Source organism: Narcine bancroftii, chromosome 1, assembly GCF_036971445.1.
Source record: "Narcine bancroftii isolate sNarBan1 chromosome 1, sNarBan1.hap1, whole genome shotgun sequence".
In the NCBI taxonomy this organism is placed as follows: Eukaryota; Metazoa; Chordata; class Chondrichthyes; order Torpediniformes; family Narcinidae; genus Narcine; species Narcine bancroftii.
The window spans coordinates 380,762,894-380,785,866 of NC_091469.1; the positions used below are offsets into that span (position 1 = coordinate 380,762,894).

The window sequence follows — 22,973 nt, forward strand, 5'->3', positions numbered from 1 at the left end:
ACTGGACTCTGACCATAAATATTCCTTCAAATGGGTTCTGAAAAGACTGAATTTTAAAGATTGCCTCGAGACTCCCTCAGCATTCCTCCCCACCTCGGTCCAGAATCCTACATATTACATTTTCTTATTCATCCAGGGACACCTCCTATCTGATCACATGAAAGGACAATTATCAACTCAAATCAACAAGGAAACCATTCAACCTAGAATTCTAAAATACCTTTGGTTCCACTTCCACACACTGCTTTAAGTCTCCATACAATTTCTTTCTTAAATTCTTGATCAAAAGGTCCTGGCTGTTCACCCATCTAGACCTCTCATAATCCTCTTATATACCTGTATTAAATCACCCCCTATTCAAGTCAAGTTTATTGTCATCTGATTGTACAAGTACAAGCTGACAAAAGTGTTCTCTAGTTCTCAGTGCAAAACATGCAGATACATAAACAGACATAACACACAATCAAGCAAAACATATACAATGCAAAACCTATGAAGAACAATATTTCATCTATACAAATATTGATTCATGAATATGAGAGTCTCGGATTGTTAGTGTGAGAGGTTCCTTTAGTCGTACAGCATTTTCACTGTCAGTGGGAAGAACCTGTTCTTCAGCCTGTTGGTGTTGGCTTTGATACTCCTTCATCTCTTTCTCGATGGGATCAACTGAAAGATGCTGTGTGCAGGGTGGAAGGGGTCATCAATGATTTTGCGCGCCCTCTTCAGATAATTATCCCAGTAGATCATGTCGATTTTGGGGGTTGTGTGTGTGTGTGTGTGTGTGTGTGTGTGTGTGTGTGTGTGTGTGTGTGTGTGTGTGTGTGTGTGTGTGTGTGTGTGTGTGTGTGTGTGTGTGTGTGTGTGTGTGTGTGTGTGTGTGTGTGTGTGTGTGTGTGTGTGTGTGTGTGTGTGTGTGTGGGTGGGTGGGTGGTGAAGAAAACACTCCAGTGTCTACTACGCCAACGAGAAAAGTCCCATCTCACTCAACCTTTCCTCTTGAGAGATGCTCTCCAATCCAGGCATAATTCTGATAAATCTCCTCTGTACCTCTCCAAACCTGAACACAACATTCTCTTCATGGTCTAAGTAGTTTTACAGAGCTGCCACATTATCACAGCTCTTGCTATCAATCCCCAATTAATGAAGGCCAGCATACCATTCCATCAACTTGCCCACCCCATTAACATTCATGGCAACGTCAGACCTCAAGATCTCTTGGTTCTTCCATATTTAACAATCCTGCCATTAACCATTTTTTCCACTTTCAAGTTCAACTGTCCACATTGTATCACCACACGTTTGGATTGAACGCTATCTGCTGCTTTTCCACACAACTCTCCAGTCTCTCTATGTCCTGTTGCAACCTATAACAACCTCAATACCATCTACAGCACCTCTAACTTTCATGTCATCTACAAACTTACTGATTGTCCCTCCACTTCCACATTATAAAAATCTCAGAACAGGGCTCTCAGGACAGATCCCTGTGGAACAACTCAAGTCATTGATCTCCAGACAGAGTACATTCCATCTACTACCATCCTCTGTCTTCTGCAGGTAAGCCACTTAGGAATCAATCCAGTCAAATTTCCATGGATCCCATGCATCACCCTTCTGGATGAGGCTACCATGGGGGACTTTGTCAAAGACCTAGAATTTATTTTGTCGCTTCTTTGAAAAGCTCCCTTAGGTTCATGAGGCATACTCTGTCCAACACAATGCCATGCTGACTACCCCTCATTAAACAATGCTTCTCTAAATGCTTTTAATCCTTTCCTTAAGAACCTTCTCCAATACCATTGACCGAAAACTCCACATAACCTTTCTTAGACAAGAGGACTATATTTGCTATCCCTCCAATCCTCTAGTACCTCTCCTGTGGCAAACATCACTGCCAAAGCATCAGCAATCTCTTCACTAACCATCCAGTAATCTGAGGTTATACCATCTGGCCCTAGGGATTTGCATTTCAGAATAATTTTCAGAAACTCCAGTACTTCCTCTTTATTAACCAAATGTTCCAGCACATTGTCCTGTTCTACGCTAACCTCACATTCACCATGGCCCCTCCCCCTGGTCAGCAATGAAACAAAGTATTCATTCAGGTCCTCCCCTATCTCTTCTCCCTCTGGGCACATATTTATCCTCGATAGGCACCACCATCACTCTTGTCACCTGTGTAATGAGTTTTAATCAGTACTCATTCCACAGCAGCTGGATGACTGAGTACTATTTACCACTGAGAGAGACAACTAGATTTTCACTTGCTCCCAAATGAAATGATGGCCTGCGACCCATCGAGTGGTACAGGCCCCAGGAGCATCAGTACCACTGCTGTTAGAAAGATACAAGCATCAACATTAATTTTTTTTTAAGGAAAGTAATATTAACAAATACCTTGACATTTAATTCTTCCAGCAACTTCTTCTCCAACTCAATCACACGTTGGGCTTCAGTTATTGTACTGTTAACAAGTTATTGGTACAATTATTTCAAACAAAAATGAAAAAGGACAATCAAACTGTTCTCACGTTCAAAAAAACCAAATCTTTATTTCTGTGGACCAATAGCTTATCTCAACATTTAAGTTACCCAAAGAATACCCATAACATGGTGTTACTATCCCATAACCTGAGCAGTACATTGCTGCTAAACACTAGGTTTGATTTGGTTCCTCTTCCTAGTTTTGGTGTCAATCCATTGCTCTACCATAATGTAATCAAAAGATGAGAATCTGCTCTGCTGATACAGAATCAGAATCCTATAGCACAGTATCCTCACAAACTGCTATCAAGCTGAAGACAGTATTTCATTGCCGAAGTTCTTGGGAGTTGCTCGGAATTTACAAACCATGAAATAAATTACTTTTACCCTATGTCGGTTAAGACAGTAAAGACAGGATTAAAATTTGTGGGTATACTTCAAAGCCTCAAATGTTACAGTTGTGTCTGCTTCAACTATTACTCCAGGCATTGATTCTGCAAAAGTAATTTCCCCAAGAAATTTCCCTTACCCTTCTTCTCTCCCCTTCACCTCACTTTAAATTCCTGTCCTCCAGTGTGCGACACTTATGCCCCGGGGGAAAAGATTCTGACTGTCTACCCGATCAAGTTTTATGAACCTTACCATTAACTGTATATATTCCCTTACATTTGACCCCTTCCCAAAATGCAACACCTCACACCTGTCTGGATTAAACTCCATCTACCATTTCTCTGCCCTTATCTATAATGGATCTCTATCCTGTTAAACAAAGTCTGCAGATGCTGGAGTCAAGATGAATGTACAAATGTGCTGGAGAAACTTAGTAGTAATACAGCATCATACCAGAGGAAGGGTCCGGACCCAAAATGTTGGCAACCCTTTATTTCCTCTGGATGTTGCCTGACCTGCTGAGTTCTCCAACATATTTACAGACTGTGCTGATCAAAATTCTGTTGTATTCTTTGGCAATCCTCTACACTGCCCAAAATTCCCCCAATATTTGTATCATCTGCAAATTTACCAACCTAACCATGGATTTCTTTCATCAAGTCATTTATGTACATAACTGAGGTCCCAACACCGATCCCTGTGGAACATCATTGTTCGCAGACCTCCAGCTGAATAATACCCTTTCACCACTACCCTGTGTCTTCTATGTGCCAGCCAATTTCTTATCCAAATTATCAACTCACCTTGGATCCCATGCATCTGCACCTTGTGAATCAGCTAACCATGAGGGACCTTATCAAATACCTTACTAAATTCCATAGAGACAACATCCTCTGCCCTATCCTTACTAACATTAGTCACCTCCTCAAATAATTCCAAATAGGTAAGACATAACTTGCTCCTCACAAAGCCACACACTGACCCTCACCTGACCATAACTTTCCAAATATGCATAAATCCTTTCCTGATTTTAATGTATCTTAGATTTTGTACTTTAAATGGATGGGGGGGGGGGGGGGGGAGGTAGGGAGGGTGGGATGGGAGGGGGGGAGAAAAGGAAAATGTATGTATCTTGGTCAATGTGGTTTATGGTGTGAAAAATAAAAAATTTAAAAAAAAAAGAAATCCTATCCTGATGCATCATCCCCAAAAGTTTCCTTTTCTTGATGGCCTATAATTCTCAGGATTATCTTTTTTCCCCTTTCTGAACAAGGATATTAGAAAGGCTGCAGAGAATTGCAGGCTCTGAGCCAAACATCTGTGGTAAGTTATGAGAGAGAATTCAGAGAGGACCCATTTGTAAAGTCCCTTGGGATTCTCTTTAATCCTGCTAACCAAGAACATTTCATAGCCCCCTTCGTCCTTCTTAATGTCTGCTTGAGCTCTTTTCTGCAATCTTTATATTGCTCCAGGGCCTTGTTTGACTGCAGTTACCTGAACCTAACATTGTGGTCTTGTCTGGTAATAGCTGCTCCCAGTTTGTAACTCTTTGGTCTGCCCATCCCACCCTATCCCCTTGTACTTTATCCTGCAACTGTTGCAGGTTCTCCACACCTCCTCAAACTGCTTTCCACAGATGTAAACAGCACTTTTAGGTGATGTAGAAGTCCACCAGCACTCTCATTGACTATACTCAGAGGCCATTTTGCAGAACACATGCAGTATCATAATGTTTACCTTTGACTTTCAGCTGCAAAACATTTGAACTCCCATATTCCAGTTCCAACACTGATGAATCTGCCCTCTGCCTTCTACAGTGCTAGGCCATGAGCAAGCTACAGACCGCCTCCTATTCTGCCTGGGTAGCCGACATTCCAATAGTATGAACTCCAAATGTCCCCAATTCCCTTCCATCTCTGTATCAAAGCATCAAGCAGCCCTTCCCCCAAGGGCTCGCTCTGTTCACCCACACTTGCATGTCACCCACATCCCCATCCACCCGAGTTTCTCCCTTGCTTAACTTTCCATTCCCCCTTCCCCACCTGCTTCCATCTGCCCATCACCTACCAGCCTGTATCTACCCTTTCTCCCTAATGTACCACCCCCCACATCCCAAAAATTAATTCAGTGAATCCTCATAGTACTCCCACTGACATGACAAAATTCCAGTCATGTTTTTGAGCTCTAGTTATAACACAACTGGGCCTGATGCTGTACTTCTCAGTATCTTTCTGTCCGAGGTAGTGGTCCCACAGTAGCATCACACCTCCGAGCTGGGCCATTCTTACTGTCCCCACCCCTTGCCTTCGAATGCAGAATAACTGCAACCTGAGCTCTTACAGTTAAACTGGATGTTTTGTGTTACAAATGAATAAAACCCAGTCGAAATGAAGAGTGGTTCCAGGCCCAGCAGCTCATCAACAGCTCAACCCACAGTATGTTGAGAAGCCAAGAGGTTGATCAGAGGTCACGTTAACTCCATCCTCCCAGTCACCCTTAACGCACTTCAGTTCACTATCACCCCAGGTCTAGGGCATCTACCATCTCCCAATCCCTATACTCAGCCCTGGAAGACCTAGACAGCAAAGACAACTACATCAGTCCCTTCTCTACAATTGGATCCCATCCCTCAGGTGACATAAGTGAGGATCAGTGACAGCACCTTTCACGATCATCCTTAACACTGGGACATCACAAGGCTGTGTACTCAGCCCCCAACTGTACTCCCTGTACATCCACCAATATGTAGTCAAACACAGTTCCAACTCATTATAAATTCGAAGATGACACCACTGCCATGGACAGATCTCTATAATATGTTGGAGTACAGATGGGAGATTAGAGGGACAAGCAGATTGACCAAAATCTCTTCCTCATTGACAGCAAGACCAAGGAGCCGGTCCAAAACTTCCAGAGGAGGGGTGGAGCTCACTCCCCAGTCCATATCAACAGCACTGAGGTGGAGACATTTGACAACTTTGACTTCCCAAGGGTGAATATCTCTAGTAACTTGTCCTGGTCCACCCAGGTCAATGCAAGAATGTGAACCAGTGCCTCTACTTCTTCAGAAGCCTGAGGAAATTTAGCATGTCACCTGCATCCCGAAACAACTTCTACAAGTGCCCCATTGAAAGTTTCCTGTCAGGGTGCATCACAGTGTGGGGTGGGAACTGTTCCATCTAAGACTCCAAGAAACTGAAGAAGGTTATTAACATGGCTTAGACCACTGAGCTCACACTGTCTTGGAAAAGCAGCCAACATATTAAAAGACATCCACCTGGCCACATTTTCTTCACTTTACCAGTATGAGATCACACACCACTCGATTCAAGGACAGTTACTTTCCTGCCATTATCAAACTCCTTCAAAGGGGTAAAATAATGCTGCTTTATTACTCTACCAACTGATCTCTCTAACTCTGCATTGTCTTACTTGCTGCTCTATATTTGCTCATCTGTTCATAAAACTGCATCACTACATCTTAATACATAGGACAATAAACTTGAAAATCAGAATTGGAGAATTATATTTTACAGGTATTCCTCCACTTACGATGGGTTCTGGCAAGCCCGTCGCAAGGTTAAAAAAATTGTAAGTTGAAAAAGAATACAGATATACTCTGTATAATACCAACAGCGCTGTATCAGTCCCCATACTGATTCCACTGCCCCACTCTCTCCTCACAGCCCTTTATCATTCCCAACATTGATCCCTCTACTCTGATCTCTTCCCATGGGTCGGTACCAGTTACACATTGATCAGAATGCCAGCTCTCACTTGACAGCACTGTATTGGTCCCCACACTGATCCCACTGCTCCACTCTCACCCCACAACCTTTTATCATTCCCAACGCTGATCCCACTGCCTGCTCTCTATCAGTCCTTGTAAGCTTTCCAATTGAACTAAAAGAAATGATTGACCAAGGAGGCTACAAAGAATTCACCCCAGAGGAATTATCAAAGTTTACTGGAAAAATCAACATTGCTGGCGATTACCTTACTTTTTAACGAATGACATGAAATGACAGTCACACTATTGTACCACCATAACTTCAAAAAACTGCAAGTTGGACCATCGAATGTAGAGGAGCATCTGTATTGCGCAATTCATGTGTGGATATTAATTTATACTCAAGTTTAATATATTGCCAAATCTGCTCTGCCATGGAACAGCAAACCAATTAATGAGGACACTTTTTTTCCGGCATGTGCAGATTTACAATTCAACAAGTTGTTAAAAGCCGTTGGCTATTGTTTTTAAATGAAGCCAAAATATTGCTTGGAGATCTATTACAAGCTCCCAATAAGTGATACAATGTAGCAGGATTCAAGTAGAAAACTACAAAAGAAAAACAAAATTCTGAGCTCAAATGGGTCAAAATTTATTATTTTTGAAGAAAGGCCCTATTAATTGAAGATTCAAATAGCATGAGAAATGCTTATAGATCAGAACCTCTACCTTTTCTCCGCTGTTTCTAGGCAGCTCTCTAAATATTGACAACGTCGCTCCAAAGCATCCATATCCAAACGATGGTTCTGCAGTTCATGCAACTGGTTCTGCAACATTTATGACAGAAAGAGACAATGAATTAACCTGAGCTCTAAGAAGTTTGTGGGAAGGTGTGTCTGATTTTTTTAGACTGCTTCCCCACATTATTTTATCTCAGATTTATCAACACACACGCAAAATAACGCCAAAACCACACAATTTCACATGTATTTGTTTTGAACATGTACAGAACCAGTTAAAAAAATCCAAAATTAACTCAATTAAAGATATGACTTTTTAAAGTTTGAGCGCTGGTTTTGTCTGCAAGTTAAGAATCAATCTTGATATCATTATTCAGTTGCCGTAGTGAACTTCATTAGCACCAATCTGGTGAACAGATCTCCCTATAGAACAAAGGGCATCAGATCTGGACAATATTCCAGACACTGGACTCTGTAATAACAAGCAGAAAGCCTCTACTCTTGCATAACTACAATAAAAGTTAATGTTATTGGCTTTCCAGTTGCCTCTTGAGCGTATTGTGACAAATTGTTTTTTTTAAATAATTTTTTTATCAGTACTTCACCGTGAACGTCAGTAACAATATATACAAATATTCAGCATTAAAATAAACAGTGACATTTTCATTTTTCCCCCTTAAAGCAAGAAATGAAAGAAAAAAGAAATAAACAATAGAACACAAAAGAGAAGAAAAAGAAAAAGGAATCATGCCATCCAATATTTCATATTTAATTATTTTTGTACTTGTATCTTATCACTCCAAGAGATGGAGGTCTGAAATTGGCGGTTTCTAATATACTCTATGCATGGTTCCCAAATTTGTTCAAATAGAGCATATTTGTCTTTTTGATTGTAGGTAATTTTTTCTAATGGAATACACTTGTTCATTTCTGTGTAACATTGTTGTATTTTTAAGGTTTCTTCTGTTTTTCAAATTATCATGCACTTTTTTGCTCCTGCAAGCGCAATCATAATAAATCTTTTTTGAACCCTGTCTAATTTTAGTCCTAATTCTTTATTTTTGTGTTGTTTAACAAGATGATTTTGGGTCTTTTGGTATCCTACTTTTTGTAATTCAATTTAATATTAGGTTTAAATCCTCCTAAAAATTTTCCATTTTGTATATGTCCAAATTGCGTATATTGCTGTTCCAATTTCTTGTTTACAACAGAAGCATTTGTCCGATAATGTTGGATTCAATTCTTTTAACTTTTGAGGTGTAACGTTTAGTCTATGAAGCCAATTGCATTGTATCATACAAAACTAAGTATTTATTGTATTAATCATGGTACCTGCACATAGTTGCTTCCATTTTTCATTCTTTATTCGTATATTTAAATCTTTTTCCCAACCTTGTTTGGGTTCATATATTGCTTCATCATTTTCCTTGTATTGCAATTTGCTATACATGTTTGTAATAATTTTTTTAAAACTATTGCAGTGTCTGTAATTAAGTATTCATAGCAGCTTCTCTCAAGCAATCTTAGACTAGTTCCCAACTTTTCTTTTAAATAAGTTTTCAATTGATAGTATGAAAATATTGTACCATGTGATATTCCATATTTTTTTAAACTGTTCAAATGTTAATAAATTATTTCCCAAAAAGCAATCTTTTACTCTTTTAATTCCTATTCTTGCCCATTCCTTAAAAAATAAATTGTAAAAGGAATTAATGGGTTTTGCGTTAATAACATTTTTGGTATTTGATAATTTATCATCTTTCACTCCAGATGTATTCTCTTCCATATTTTTAGTATATGATGTAGTATTGGTAGAAGCCTGAGGAAATTTAGCAGTTTCTCATCCCATTTATAGAGTAAATGTTCAGGGACATTTTCTCCTAATTTATATAATTCTATCTTGAGCCAAGCCAGTTTTTCTCCCGTCTGATAAAAATCAGATAGATATCTTAACCGTGCTGCCCTGTAATAGTTTTTGAAATTTGGTAGCTGCAAACAAGGGGATCGGTAGCATTTGGAACAGATATTGTGGCCGTGGAAATATTCATCTTGATGCAGTTTACTTTCCCTATTAGAGTTAGTGGTAAATCTTTCCATTTCTCTAAGTCTTCCTGTATTTTCTTTATTAACGGTTGGTAATTTAATTTTTACCAATGATTTAAATTATTATCTATCCTGATACCTAGGTAACGTATGTCATATGATTGCCATTTAAAAGGGATTCCCTTTTACATTTTGTATAATTATTCACCAATGTGAATTGAGAACAGCTTAAGCACTTGCAACACCCAACCCTATTACATATCCTATTTATTAACTACTGCCAGTTAAGTTTATTATCCACAAGTTCTAATACATCACAGCAAATGCTTTGCCCCTTTCAATACTCTTGATTGCAACCTCAAAATATTCCAAGATTTGTTGAACATGATTATTTCCCAAACCCAAGACAACTCCATCAATCCTATCAAGGTGTTCTGTCACCATTTCCGTCAACATTGATTCTAGCACTCTGTTATGACAGACAAAGTTACCCATTTTGTTTCCTGTCTTTCTATGTTGGATGGCACTTATTACCATATTTGATAGCATTTAGGACCCACTGGTCCCCCATTCTTAGCATGAAATTTTAGGAAAAACTTAGTGTATTTATAGGCACCTGGTAAGTTGGCAAATGGGTTGCTCCCTGCAAGGAGCCTTGGAGATAATGTGTGCCTTCACTCACCTTGATGAAAACCTTCCAGCCTTGCATGGCCAAGATGCTGAAGCCTCCTCACACACAAGCGACACGTCTTCCTGCCCGCTGCAAGCCGAGGCTAAGGTCACTCCCTCCCTCCCTCCTCCTCCCCCCCCCCCCCCGCAAACAGGCGCACAAGGATCGGTGGGCGTGAGAGGGAGAAGTCAGTTCAGTCCACAGTAAGCTGCCATCTACCCCTGCGCCACATTTAATTTGCTTGGGGGTTGTACTCGTTGAACAAAGGCCCAGCATGGAGCCCGATCACTGAGGCCCAGCACTCCCTTCAAAGCAAGTGATTGATCATACCATCAGTGTGTACTACAAACACGGCCCTTCTGCTGCTGGTGAGGTAACTTGGAATTCTCAAGGGGGAAGTGAGCAGTGGCTCCAGAAAGCATGGGCCACCTGAGGTAATGTGGTCCGCGAAGCTGCGGGCCTGCTTCCTTGACAGCTGCAGCACCTCCACGGGCTTCTTGAAGCTAGGTGAGTAGTTTGAGCACTTTGTATTTCTGTATCCAAAATTGCAGCACCAAAATGTCACCTTCACATATAGGACCCAGGATAGCTTTTGAGGCAATTTTTTTTGGGGGGAAAAGGGGTGTCCTATATGTACTCTTTAATGGGAGGAATGGATCAAGAAGCAAAGCTCCACTAATCTCAGGGTGGAGGTACAATTCCCAACAGATTCAGTTTCCACTCAGAATAGCCTTGGATCCACCCTATTTTAGATTATTGCATGCAAAGTGAATACCAACCCAGAGTAAGATATTTGTTTGTGATTTATTCTGAGCGCTTGCAGTTTTTAGAAGCTTCCAACAGAACATAAAACAAAGATGCTCAATGGCTGAGCAGTCACAAAATGCCAAAATGACTTAAAGCTCTTGTACATTACTTCAAGTTGTAGAATCCGTTTGGTCTTGGATACCATCTCAGCCAAAGTTTCATGGGTAACTTGGAATTCCTTTCGATCATCTGCCTGCTTTTGGTGCTGCTCTGGGATTCTACTTGGACATGCTGGTGAATTCACAGCACTTGGAGTCTGCAGGAAAGCAAAAAGCAGCAGGATATCTATTTTTTGCACTTATTGCCTCTCCTTTATTCAATTCAGTGGACTATTGTAATTGTTCAAATCATTTTGTAGGTTTTTTAAAAAACAAAGTAGCTGTCAGGCTGCAGCAAGTTAAAATTTTGGTGCATATAATATATATATATATATATATACACAATGTGTATGACAATAAACTCATTATCAAAATAAAGTTTACCTTCTGCCGAAATAGTGATGTCCTTTAATGAATGGCATTCAGAGTGAGGAATTTCCAGCAAATATAGTAGGACTATTGATTAGTGACAAGAAGCAGAGAATGGAGTAAAGGGTTGTGATCGGACTACATCCCCCAGCCCCAACAATACAACTGAAAGGGTTCCCTGGCTTGAGCATTGCTGGCCACAGAAGAGACACCTCACTGCCAAAACATTTTTTTTTGCACTTGATCTATGACCAAACCCAATCTGGACCCCGACCCCCACCCTACCCTCTCCAATCTCTGCCTCCTTTTGCACAGACATGATAAATTCTACCTAGACCCTTAACACACACTATTAAGATCTTCTGTTGATCTGGATTCCTCCTGCATTGTTTGAATTCTGAGACTTTCTGATATATCCTGTTTCTGCTTTTTCTGAGTTTTCCTTGAGAAGGGCTCAGGTCCGAAATGTCACTATTATTGGAGTTATATTTATCTTGTTGACAATTCCAATGGTTGTGATGCCATCTGACCTTCCCCAGACCATCCGCAGTCAATTCCATTGTGATGCCATCTGACCTTCCCCATAGCATCCTCGAGCAATTCCAATGGTTGATGCCACCTGACCTTCCCCAGACCATCCGCAGTCAATTCCATTGTGATGCCATCTGACCTTCCCCATAGCATCCTCGAGCAATTCCAATGGTTGATGCCACCTGACCTTCCCCAGACCATCCGCAGTCAATTCCATTGTGATGCCATCTGACCTTCCCCATAGCATCCTCGAGCAATTCCAATGGTTGATGCCACCTGACCTTCCCCAGACCATCCGCAGTCAATTCCATTGTGATGCCATCTGACCTTCCCCATAGCATCCTCGAGCAATTCCAATGGTTGATGCCACCTGACCTTCCCCAGACCATCCGCAGTCAATTCAATTGTGATGCCATCTGACCTTCCCCATAGCATCCTCGAGCAATTCCAATGGTTGATGCCACCTGACCTTCCCCAGACCATCCGCAGTCAATTCCATTGTGATGCCATCTGACCTTCCCCATAGCATCCTCGAGCAATTCCAATGGTTGATGCCACCTGACCTTCCCCAGACCATCCGCAGTCAATTCCATTGTGATGCCATCTGACCTTCCCCATAGCATCCTCGAGCAATTCCAATGGTTGATGCCACCTGACCTTTCCCAGAGCAACCACAGGCAATTCCAATGTCTGTGATGCCACCTTTTGTCCAGACCATCCAGGTTTATGGATGCATTCCCAATGTAGTGCAGATGCTCAACCAGAAAGTGCGTGCTGTTGTTGACCAGGATATGAAATGCAAATGGATCTCCACAATATGAGACTTCAATTAAAAAGAAGAGCAATAGTTTGGTCAGGACAACATGTTGCCCTTGCTTGGTGCCAGTTGATCTTCCTTTTCATTATAATCCTAAACTTGTAAATTGTATTCTTTATGTTAAGATCACAGAAAAAACCTTCTCACTGTACCAGCTGATATAGGCCCAGAGGACCCCAAAACCCAGCAGCAATAGATATTCACCGACAAATGGTTACTTAAACAAAAGTTGCTTTTAATTATCTTTAAACATGAAAACAGGATCAAACTTTATCTTATTACTATTAAACCTCTTCTAATTCTAAGCACACGTGTATGTAATGCGTATAAGTTCAGAAAGGTTCTTTGATTCGCAGGTCCAATCTCACTTCTCACTCCTCCAAGTATTCGACAATTCTTATTCTGTGCACAGAATTTTACATTTATGAATCTTCACCAGGCTTTGGTGTGGAAAGGTAAATGTTTACTGCTCAGGAAGGTTCTTGATGGTTTTCAGAGAAAGTCAGTGTTTTGCTGAAGAAACTTGTCCAATCAGTGTTTTCCAGATGATAACATCTTTCCTCCAGGTCACCAGAGTTCCTTTTTGCATTCCTTATTTCAAGTGAAACATTATACAGCAAGCCATCTCCTCTTGTATAGACCACAAGGGTTTTGACCAGACTGAACTCAGAACTCACAACCCGTCTTCAAAATGGGGTTGCCAGCTTGTCATGTTCCAGTCCCAGCTGCTGATGCCGAACTGTAGAACTGAATTTTCTCTCTTTCTCTCTCTCACACAGAGAAAACCACATGACCCTCTTAGAACAACAGACTGCAGCACTGGAGCCAATCTTCTGAGTCCATTCATCTGTTGCTTTTCAAAACAATAATTCATTACTCCTCAGCATGTCCATTTAACACCTACTTGTGAAGTCCTTCAGCAAAGCAGTTTCCATTGTTTTTACAAAGGTATTGGCAGCCTGGACTGTCTGGCTTGAGCAGAGCTTTGGCATTTTAAATGAGATCTGTGTTGTGAAGTACCTGTGTTTGTTTGATACCTACACTATATAAAATAACCCCACAATTTATCTCCTTTAAAACATATCTATTTACAATATGAAATAAAGCATCACAGCCATTTTCAGACAAATAGACAAGCTATCCTACATTTCACAAACCAAGTTGCAGCTTAGCAAGAACCAAACAGAATGGCCCACCTGTGCAAGGCCACACCTGCAGAAAGTAGAGAACCATTGATGGGGTACATGCAGAATAATGCTGATTCCTCAGCCAGCTTACCTTCAAGTCAGAAGCTTCTCTCAATGATTTGAATTGCTGGATATTCCTTTCGTATTCACATTTTATTGTTTGAATTTCAACGTCTTTTATCTGCAGCTGCAAATTCCACAATAATATTGTAAATGCCCAATTAGTTTAAACAATAAAACTAGATTTTAAACTATTTTAAATTTTTTAAAAATGATATAGCACAGTGGAAGGCCTTTCCAATCCATGAAACCCATGACTTGCAATTAACCTATGAATTCTGTCTGTTTTTAGATGGTGGGAGGAAATTGGTGAAAACATTAATTCCTTGCAGACAGCGGTGAATTTGAAACCTGGTTGCTTGCACTAATCATACTACCCAAATTTTCTTCACATAACTTTGTTATTTCTGTAATTATAACAGTCTTCTACTGAAGACACAAGAGACCTCAGGTGCTGAGATACAGAGCAAGAATGAGCTGCTGGATGCAAAGGATTTGTCTACATTTTGGGTTGAAAATAGTGACTCATGTTACGTCTGGGCAGTCTGCAACCCAATGGCATGAATTTCGGGTTTTCTAATGTCAGGTCACCTGCATTCCCTCCTTCCTGATCTACACTGGTCCTCCCAAGCATCTGCCCCACAACCCATCACTTGTTACCTAGTTTCTTTCCCCAGTCCCACTAGCTTATCAGACCCCCTCATCTTTCCCTTACCTGGTAACCTTCATCAAACTCCCCGATCCCTCCCTTACCAGGTTCCCTTCATCACACCCCCCATCCCTCCCTTACCAGGTTCCCTTCATCCAGCCACCCAACCCCTCCCTTATCAGGTTTCCTTCATCCAGCCACCCCATCCCTCCCTTACCGGGTTCCCTTCATCCAGCCACCCCATCCCTCCCTTACCGGGTTCCCTTCATCCAGCCACCCCATCCCTCCCTTACCAGGTTTCCTTTATAGAGACCACTATCTCTCCCTTATCTGGTTCCACTCATCATCTTCCTTCATGATCAGAGTGTAGCATCAGCAGCCCTTGGTCAAATCCACTAATCTCCTCCCAGGTGCTACCTGCTCCATCCTCTTCCACCCCCACTCCCCCCCCCCATGGATAAAATCTCACCTGAACACAGCTAATTGCTCCCCTCCCCCCACATCCCACCTCTTCCTCTGGATCCAGCTACACATGATCTCTCTCCCTCCACCACTGGGTCCAGCCATGTGCACCTGCCCACTCTTTCTCCTTCCTCATCTGGATCCAGCCACATGAGCTTTCCCTTCTATCACTCCCTCACAAATCTACCCATGCGCACTCCCATTTTCTCCCTTTCCCCGGCCACTCCTGGTCCCATGCACAGCCAGATTGAGAGTACCCCACAAATTTGAGAACACCTTGTATTCCATTTGGGCATAATATCAACTTCTCTTGCTTCTGTTTAGCACCCCTCTTCCCCCAAGTTTCTCCATGCCCCCTTTCCTCTGTCTCTCTTTTCCCTTTTCCTCCCTATCTCCTTTATGCATACACGGAACCAACACCCCTACCCTGTAACAGTTAAAACCTTGTGTTTTAGATTTTTGTTAATTTTGTGACTATCCCTGAAGACGAAATGAACCGACCCAGGATGTAAAAGTAGATGACACAAATTTCTTGTTTATTTTCATTGTGTGATGACATTGTTTAATGGGTTTATTGTATTGTATTTGTTGAACGTTGAGTGAGTGGGGAGGGGAGGTGGGAAGGAGGGAGGGAAGGGAGGTGGGGAAAAGGGGAGAAAATGACAGTGTGTATATTCAAGAGGGAAATGTTTGTGTGTATTTTGGTCAGTATGGTTCATAGTGTAAAAAAATAAAAAAAGAAAATTGCTGTTGTAGTGTTATCAATAGTTACTATGACATCATATGTTGTAATATCCGAGCGAACGGAGAGTTTGTATCTCATTCTTCGAAGAACCATGGAAGAGGCACAAGCTCTCGAAATATTTTTCTGTGAATTTGTCTTAATCATATTTTGTTTTAATCATTTCCCAGGGTTCTGTGGATGTTCAGTTATGAAAGTCCAACAAAAATGAAGGATGTGGAATTGGGTGGAGAAATAGAGCTGATGTTGATGATATCAAGAGTGAGTTGAGCTAAAACCAGATTGAACCAGGATAGAGCTAGATAAAATGGGGGAGAAGGTACCAGAACATATACTTTATAAGTGGGATGAAAAACTGGTGCAATATAGTTCACCAGTACTGCACCATTTACTCAACATATGCAAGAAAATTCACGTAGAACAGATAAAAACAAATTACCAACTACCAAAATTATTATTAATGCAAAATTAGCTAATCCCTTTCACAATAGATAACCTTTCCTTTAGGGAAAGGGAGAGAAAAGGAATTAAAAGAATAGAAAATTGTTTTTTGGGAAATAGTTTATTATCATTTGAACAAATGAAGTACAGATATGGAATAACTCATGGTACAATGTTTGCATACCACCAGCTGAAAACCTACTTAAAGGACAAATTGGGAAGCAGACTGAGATTACCAGAAGGAAGCAGCTTTGAATATGTGATTACAGAAGCAACGATAATAAAAAGATTTATAACAAACATGTACATCAAGCTGCAAGAGAAAGAAAATGATGAAATAAGCTATAAACCCAAACAAAAGTGGGAAAAAGATTTAAACATAAAGAATGAAATATGGGAAAAGTTATGCTCTGGTACTATGAAAAATATAATAAATACGAGGTTATGCATGATACAATATAATTGGTTACACAGGCTATATATCATGCCCCAAAAGTTAAATAAATGGGATCCAACATTATCAGATAGATGTTTTCGCTGTAAGAAGGAAACGGGAACAGCAGTACATGCAATTTGGGCATGTGAGAAAGTGAAAAAGTTTTGGGAAGATCTAAATCACATATTAAATAAAATCACAAAAAGCAACATTCCAAAAAATCCAGAGATCTTTCTTCTAAGTAATATAAGAATTAAAGAATTAGGCCTCAAATTGGATGAAGCGCAAAAAAGATTTATTATGATAGCCTTAGCTTTAGCAAAAAAATGTATGTCAACTTGGAAATCAGAGGAGAGCCTGAGAGTACAGCAATGGTACATAGAAATGAATAAATGTGTTCCATTGGAAAAAATAACATATAATTTAAAAAATAAAGTCACATTATTTGAACAAATTTGGGAACCGTACATGGAACACAACAGAGAGGGCCTAATGCGGACCTCCACCCCCTAAAATGATAGAATGAGAAGAAGACAAAATGACCTGATCCAGTGTGTAAAAGTAGATGATACAATTTTCTTGTTTATTTTCATTGTGTGATGACATTGTTCAATGGGTTTATTGCACTGTATATGTTAAACGTTTAATGGGTTTGGAGGGAGGTGGGAAGGAGGGTGGGCAGGGAGGGGGGGAAAAAGGGGAGAAAATGCCACTGTGTATATTCAAGAGGGAAATGTTTGTATGTATTTTGATTAATATGGTTCATAGTGTGAAAAATAAAAAAAATTTAAAAAAAAAAAGATGGAAAAGGTGTGGAAGTGATCCACTAGGGTTTTACTGAGACTGGACAGCTTGAGTTACAAAGAAAGAATGGGATTGGTCTCCTGAAATGCAGGAGTCTGAGGGTTGACTTAGAGGTTTATAAATCATGAGCGGCATGGAGAAGGTCAGGTTTTTTTCCTTGGGTAGTTAAAAACACATGCTGGAGGTTACATAACTTATTATCTGCCCTGTAATGAAGGCTTTCATTGCATCCCAGCATATAAATTTGTCTTTCACGGATTCCGTATTTATTTCAAAGTACATTTTAATTTGGCGTTCAATAAATTCTCTAAATTCCTGTCTTTTAAGTAGCATGGAGTTTAATCTCCATCTATATGTTCTTGGTGGGATGTCCTCCAGTTCTATTGCTAATAACAGGTGTGTATGATCAGATGGCAATCTAGCTTTATATTCCATTTTCCTAACTCTCCCTTGGATATGGGCTGACAACAGGAACATGTCAATCCTTGAGTATGTTTTATGTCTACTCGAATAATATGAGAATTCCTTCTCCTTTGGGTGTTGCCTCCTCCATATATCCAACAGTTGCATTTCCTGCATTAATTTAACCATAAATTTGGCTACTTTGTTCTTTTCGCTCGTCTTTTGTCCAGCTTTATCCACCTTTGGGTCCAAATTAAGGTTAAAATCCCCTCCTATCAATATATTCCCCTACAATCTTCAAAAAAGTATCTTGCATAAACTTTTGATCCTCTTCATTAGGTGCATATATATTGACCAAATTCCAGAATTCTGAATATATCTGACACTTTATCATTACATATCTCCCTGCTGGATCTATTATTTCCTCCTCTATTTTGATTGGTACATTTTTATTGATTAATATAGCTACACCTCTGGCTTTTGAATTATATGATGATGCCGTTACGTGCCCTACCCAGTTTCTCCTTAATTTATTATGTTCCACTTCAGTTAGATGTGTTACCTGCATGAATGCTATATCTAATATTTTCTTTTTTCAGTAAATTTAATAGCCTCTTCCTTTTGATTTGGTTATGTATTTCATTAATATTTATAGTCATATAGTTCAACGTGGCCATCTCATAATCTGTTTACACCTCATTTCCGCTTCCTCACCACCACCTTTCCCCTTTTCCCCATTTTCATCTCTCAGTTTTCCTTTTTTTGAACTCAATGTATGACAACACTTCTAAAACATAAAATACTTAAACCACTCCCACATCTAAAGTTCCCTTAACCAAAAGTGTCCCCCCCCCCCTCTCTGAGTTGCCCCTTATCCCTTGCTGGGCAACCACAACTTCCTTCTCCATTAGGATTGCGAACCCATTCGCAAGTGTCAACTGATTTCGCAGTGACTGTTATTCTCTCCCACCCAACCCACTCCAGAAGACTTTTATCTTCACCCTCTCCTTCTCTTTCCCCCCCCCCTTACTTCCCTTTTCTTTCCCTTCTTTAGTTCTTACTTATACATTATTTTTACATCTTTATATGTAGTTTGTCATCATTCTTTGTCCTTGTTACATCTCTTCATCTCTCTTTCTGTCTTGCAGGCGTTCTTCAAATTCTCGTGCTTTCTCCGGATCTGAGAACAGTCTGTTTTGCTCCCCCGGGATAACTATTTTAAGCAGCGCTGGATATCTTACCATAAATTTATAGCCTTTTTCCATAGGATTGATTTTGCTGTGTTAAACTCCTTCCTCTTCTTTAAGAGTTTAAAATTTATGTCTGGGTAAAAAAAAAAAATTTGACCCTTTTATTCCAATGGTTTTTTTGTCTTCTCTAATTTTATTCCTTGCCTTCTCCAATATATTTTCTCTTGTCGTGTGTCTCAGAAATTCTACTAAAATGGATCTTGGTTTTTGTTGTGACTGTGGTTTCGGGGCAAATGTTCTGTGTGTCCTTTCTATTTCCATTCCTTCCTGCATTTCTGGCATTCCCAGGACTTTTGAGATCCATTCTTTTATAAATTCTTTCATATCTTTGCCTTCTTCATCTTCCTTTAGGCCCACTATCTTTATATTGTTTCGCCTACTATAGTTTTCCATTATAGCCATCTTCTGAGCTAACAACTCTTGGGACTAACTTTTTCGTCACTTTCTTCCAATTTTCTTCTTAAATCATTCACTTCCATTTCTACAGCCATTTCTAGTTCTTCCACATTTTCTAATCTTTTCCCTATTTCTGTCATGACCATCTCTATTCTACTCACTTTTTCTTCTGTATTTTTCATTTTTCTTTTCATTTCACTAAATTCTAGTGTCAACCATTCTTTTAATGCTTTCATTTGTTCTTGAAATTTTTTAAAATCTATGTACTGTCCATCTATTTTACCTTCTATTCCTCTGTGAAGAGCTTGGTGTTCTTCTTCTTCTGTGTCTGCTCTTGGGTTTGTGCTTTCTACTTCTCTTCCTTGTATCTGTGTCTCTTCTGACTTTCTTGTTGAGCTGCTTGCCTCAGTTTGTTGGGTGTTTTTTTTCATGGCTTCTTGTTGTTGGTCCTCTTCTTCTGGGCTAGTTATCTGTTGGGCTTCCTGTTGCTCTTTTTCTTTCTTATCACTCCCTTTCAAGTTGCTTTCCTCTTCTTCCAGCTGAGAGCCCTGCTGTCGGGCATCTCTCAGCTGGTCGCGCTGTGTTGGTTCACTCCACAGCTGGGCCCCCCTCCCGTAGGTGTTTTCCTTTTCCTTGTTGTGCGCATTTCACACTTTTGTTTGGCTCAGTGAGCCATTTTTGCAGTCCCGTGGTCGGGAGGTCGCGACCTTGCGGTCTCCACTAACCTCGGGGAGCGGGCTCCTCTGTCCACGGCGGGTCCTTGCCTCTTCATGCAGGTAAGGCGTCTTTCCTTTTTATCCCGTTGTTTTTGGTTTTTCCTTCTTAGGTGCCATTTTCTTTCTTTTCTCCACACCTTTATCTTTTATTTGTTGTATTATGTGTTTCTTGAGCTTTGCATTTTCTTCACTTTATTTCTTCTTTTCTGGAGAGGGCGAGTATTCTCCTACTGGCCACTACTACATCACATGACTCCTCCACACCTTTTCCATCTTAATGACAATTTTCCTATAGCTGAGTGACCAGAACTGCAAACAATAGTCCAACTCCTGTCTCATCAACATTTATGCATGAGGTTTACTCACAATCTTAAGCAGCAATACTGAGGGTACCCAAATCAAATGAATGGGAAAGCAACAAGAATACTTAGCTCAGAGTGAAAACAAGGACTAGGGCAGCAGCTCCTGGCTCCACTGCAATGCTGGAAATGCCACCATCACCCCTCCCCCAACTTCCTGTCCCCAACTGCCACCCTCTGCTGCCTCCCTCAATCTCTTTTCTTTTTAAAATATTTTAACTGAGTTTAACAAATTTGAGTACAAAATTTTAAGAAACACACATAACAAGTCATCTCACATAGATACAAGTACACGACATTGAACCATATCCTTAATCCACATGTGAAACAAGCTATGAATTAATCCATGACAACCATTTTTAACCCATATTTACCAAATTAATCCAAATAAAAAAATGATAAAACCCTAAAAAAAAACTAATCTACCCCCTTCTTCTAATCAAGGTAACTTTGTAAAAGAAGGAAACTTAAGGAATAGATAGCAATCTCCAGATGTCGGATAGAGAATCTCCAGAACATTCAAATTCTCAAATCTTCCAAACATGATTATATTCTATGAATGGGCCCCACATCTTTACAAATTGAAACTTTCTATCTTTAATGTTGTATTGTAGTGGTGCTATGGCGATACCACAACTCCCAGGAGGCATCAAACTAGACATGTGATGTCAGTGCGTGATTGCATCAGCGCATGTCGGGCATGTGATTCTGGATTTTAAAAGGCTGCGTGGGTGATGTAGAGTAAATCCATTTAATTCACTCTAGAAACACCTTGTATGATTATTTTGTCATGTCCACTGCGATTCTAGTGGCCACAATTGGTGACCGAGTCCAACGTATTTTTAGACAAACATGGACTTTGCAGCCATTGCTATGATACCACCTTTCTGGACAGCTGAGCCTGAACTGTGGTTCCAACAGGCTGAAGCACAATTTCACCTTCACAAATTCGAATTGCACACCACTTGTTACTATCATCTTGTCAGTGCCCTGGGCCAGGCCATCACTAAGAGGGTTGGCAACTTCCTACAGCATCCACCACATACCAGTAAGTATGATGCTTTAAAAGCTCTTTTCTTACATGTATATGGTATCTCCTGTTGGGAAAGGGCAGGCAAACTACTATATCTTGATGGGTTGGGAGACGGCGCCCCTTCAGAACTAATGGATGAAATGCTGTTCCTGGCAGCTGGCGAAAGGCCCAGTATGTTATTCGAGCAGCTTTTTATAGCTAATGCCAGATGATATTGGGCTCTTGTTATCCAACTGTTCATTTGAAAACCCAAGGGATGTAGCGGCAGAAGCAGACCTTCTATGACTGGCTAAAAAGCAGTGACTCTGCACAACCAACCCCTCCAATATTGACCCCATGTCAGTCTCGTACTTTTAACACATCAAGCAGGCAACGCCCCAAGACAAGCAAGCAGCCTGTGGACACCTTGTCTTGGTGTTATAACCACAGGCGTTGGAAAGTTAATGCCCGCAAGTGCCTCCACCCTGCCCGTTTGCAGGAAACGCCCAAGCCAACTGCCAGCAAGGGCTGCAGTAAGTGGCAAGAAACCTGCAAGCCTACTGTATGTTTGGGACCAGTTGTCCCAGCAATAATTTCTGGTGGACACAGGTTCAGAAGTTAATGTGTTTCCACCCACCAGTTTTGACACATACATTCCTATTCTGGACCTGCAACTATGAGCAGTTAACAGTTCCAATATTCTGACCTTTAGCACCAGGTAGATGAATGTCAAGTTTGAGAATCATCTCTACACTTGGCCATTTATTATAGCAGCAGAAACCCGACCCTCGCTTGGTGCAGATTTTCTTTGGGTTCATTCATTCTTCGTCACCTTAAAAGGGTGTTGGCAAATAGATGTAACTACTTTTCAGACTGTTCCTCTGGCAGATGCCTATACCCTTGCTCTGTGCCTTCAAACACTGTAAACCAGTAGATGAATTCTCCAACCTGTTGGAAGAATTCCCTGAGATTACAACTCTACAATTTTCTGCCTCCATTGCAAAGCATAGTGTTACTCACCGCTTTTATACTAAGGGCCCTCCTATCCATGCTAAAGTGAAGTGCTTGCCTCCAGAGAAGCTGTGCTTAGCTAAGGAAGAGTTTACCAAGATGGAGGAACTAGGCATAATTAGTAGGTCTGTCAGTCCCTGGGCATCTCCCTTGCATATGGTCCCAAAACACAATGGAGGTTGGAGACTTTGCAAAGATTACAGGCAGCTCAATGACACCACCATCCTGGATCATTATCTGATACCTCATTCAGGATTTCTCAGCTAATTTGCATGGATCAAAGATCTTCTAAATATACTTGGTGTGTGGCTATCACCAAGTACCAGTAGAGCCAGAAGACATTCCAAAAACAGCAATAATTATC

General features: G+C 40.6%; 1 protein-coding gene and 1 long non-coding RNA gene across 2 annotated transcripts in view; one reads left to right on the forward strand and one right to left on the reverse strand.

Annotated features, from left to right (window-relative positions):
- LOC138751320 (uncharacterized) overlaps positions 1-8,371 on the forward strand; it is a 29,962-nt gene extending 21,591 nt beyond the window's left edge. The window contains exon 3 of the long non-coding RNA XR_011349815.1: positions 8,030-8,371. This is a non-coding gene — a long non-coding RNA (uncharacterized lncRNA). The remainder of the gene's footprint in view (positions 1-8,029) is intronic.
- Positions 1-22,973, reverse strand: part of kif15 (kinesin family member 15) — a 158,928-nt gene that overhangs the window by 18,834 nt on the left and 117,121 nt on the right. Inside the window, exons 28-31 of the mRNA XM_069913478.1 lie at positions 13,961-14,056; positions 10,977-11,123; positions 7,337-7,434; positions 2,401-2,467 (exon numbers count right to left, since the gene is read on the reverse strand). Of these exons, the coding sequence (XP_069769579.1) occupies positions 2,401-2,467; positions 7,337-7,434; positions 10,977-11,123; positions 13,961-14,056 (408 nt within the window). The remainder of the gene's footprint in view (positions 1-2,400; positions 2,468-7,336; positions 7,435-10,976; positions 11,124-13,960; positions 14,057-22,973) is intronic.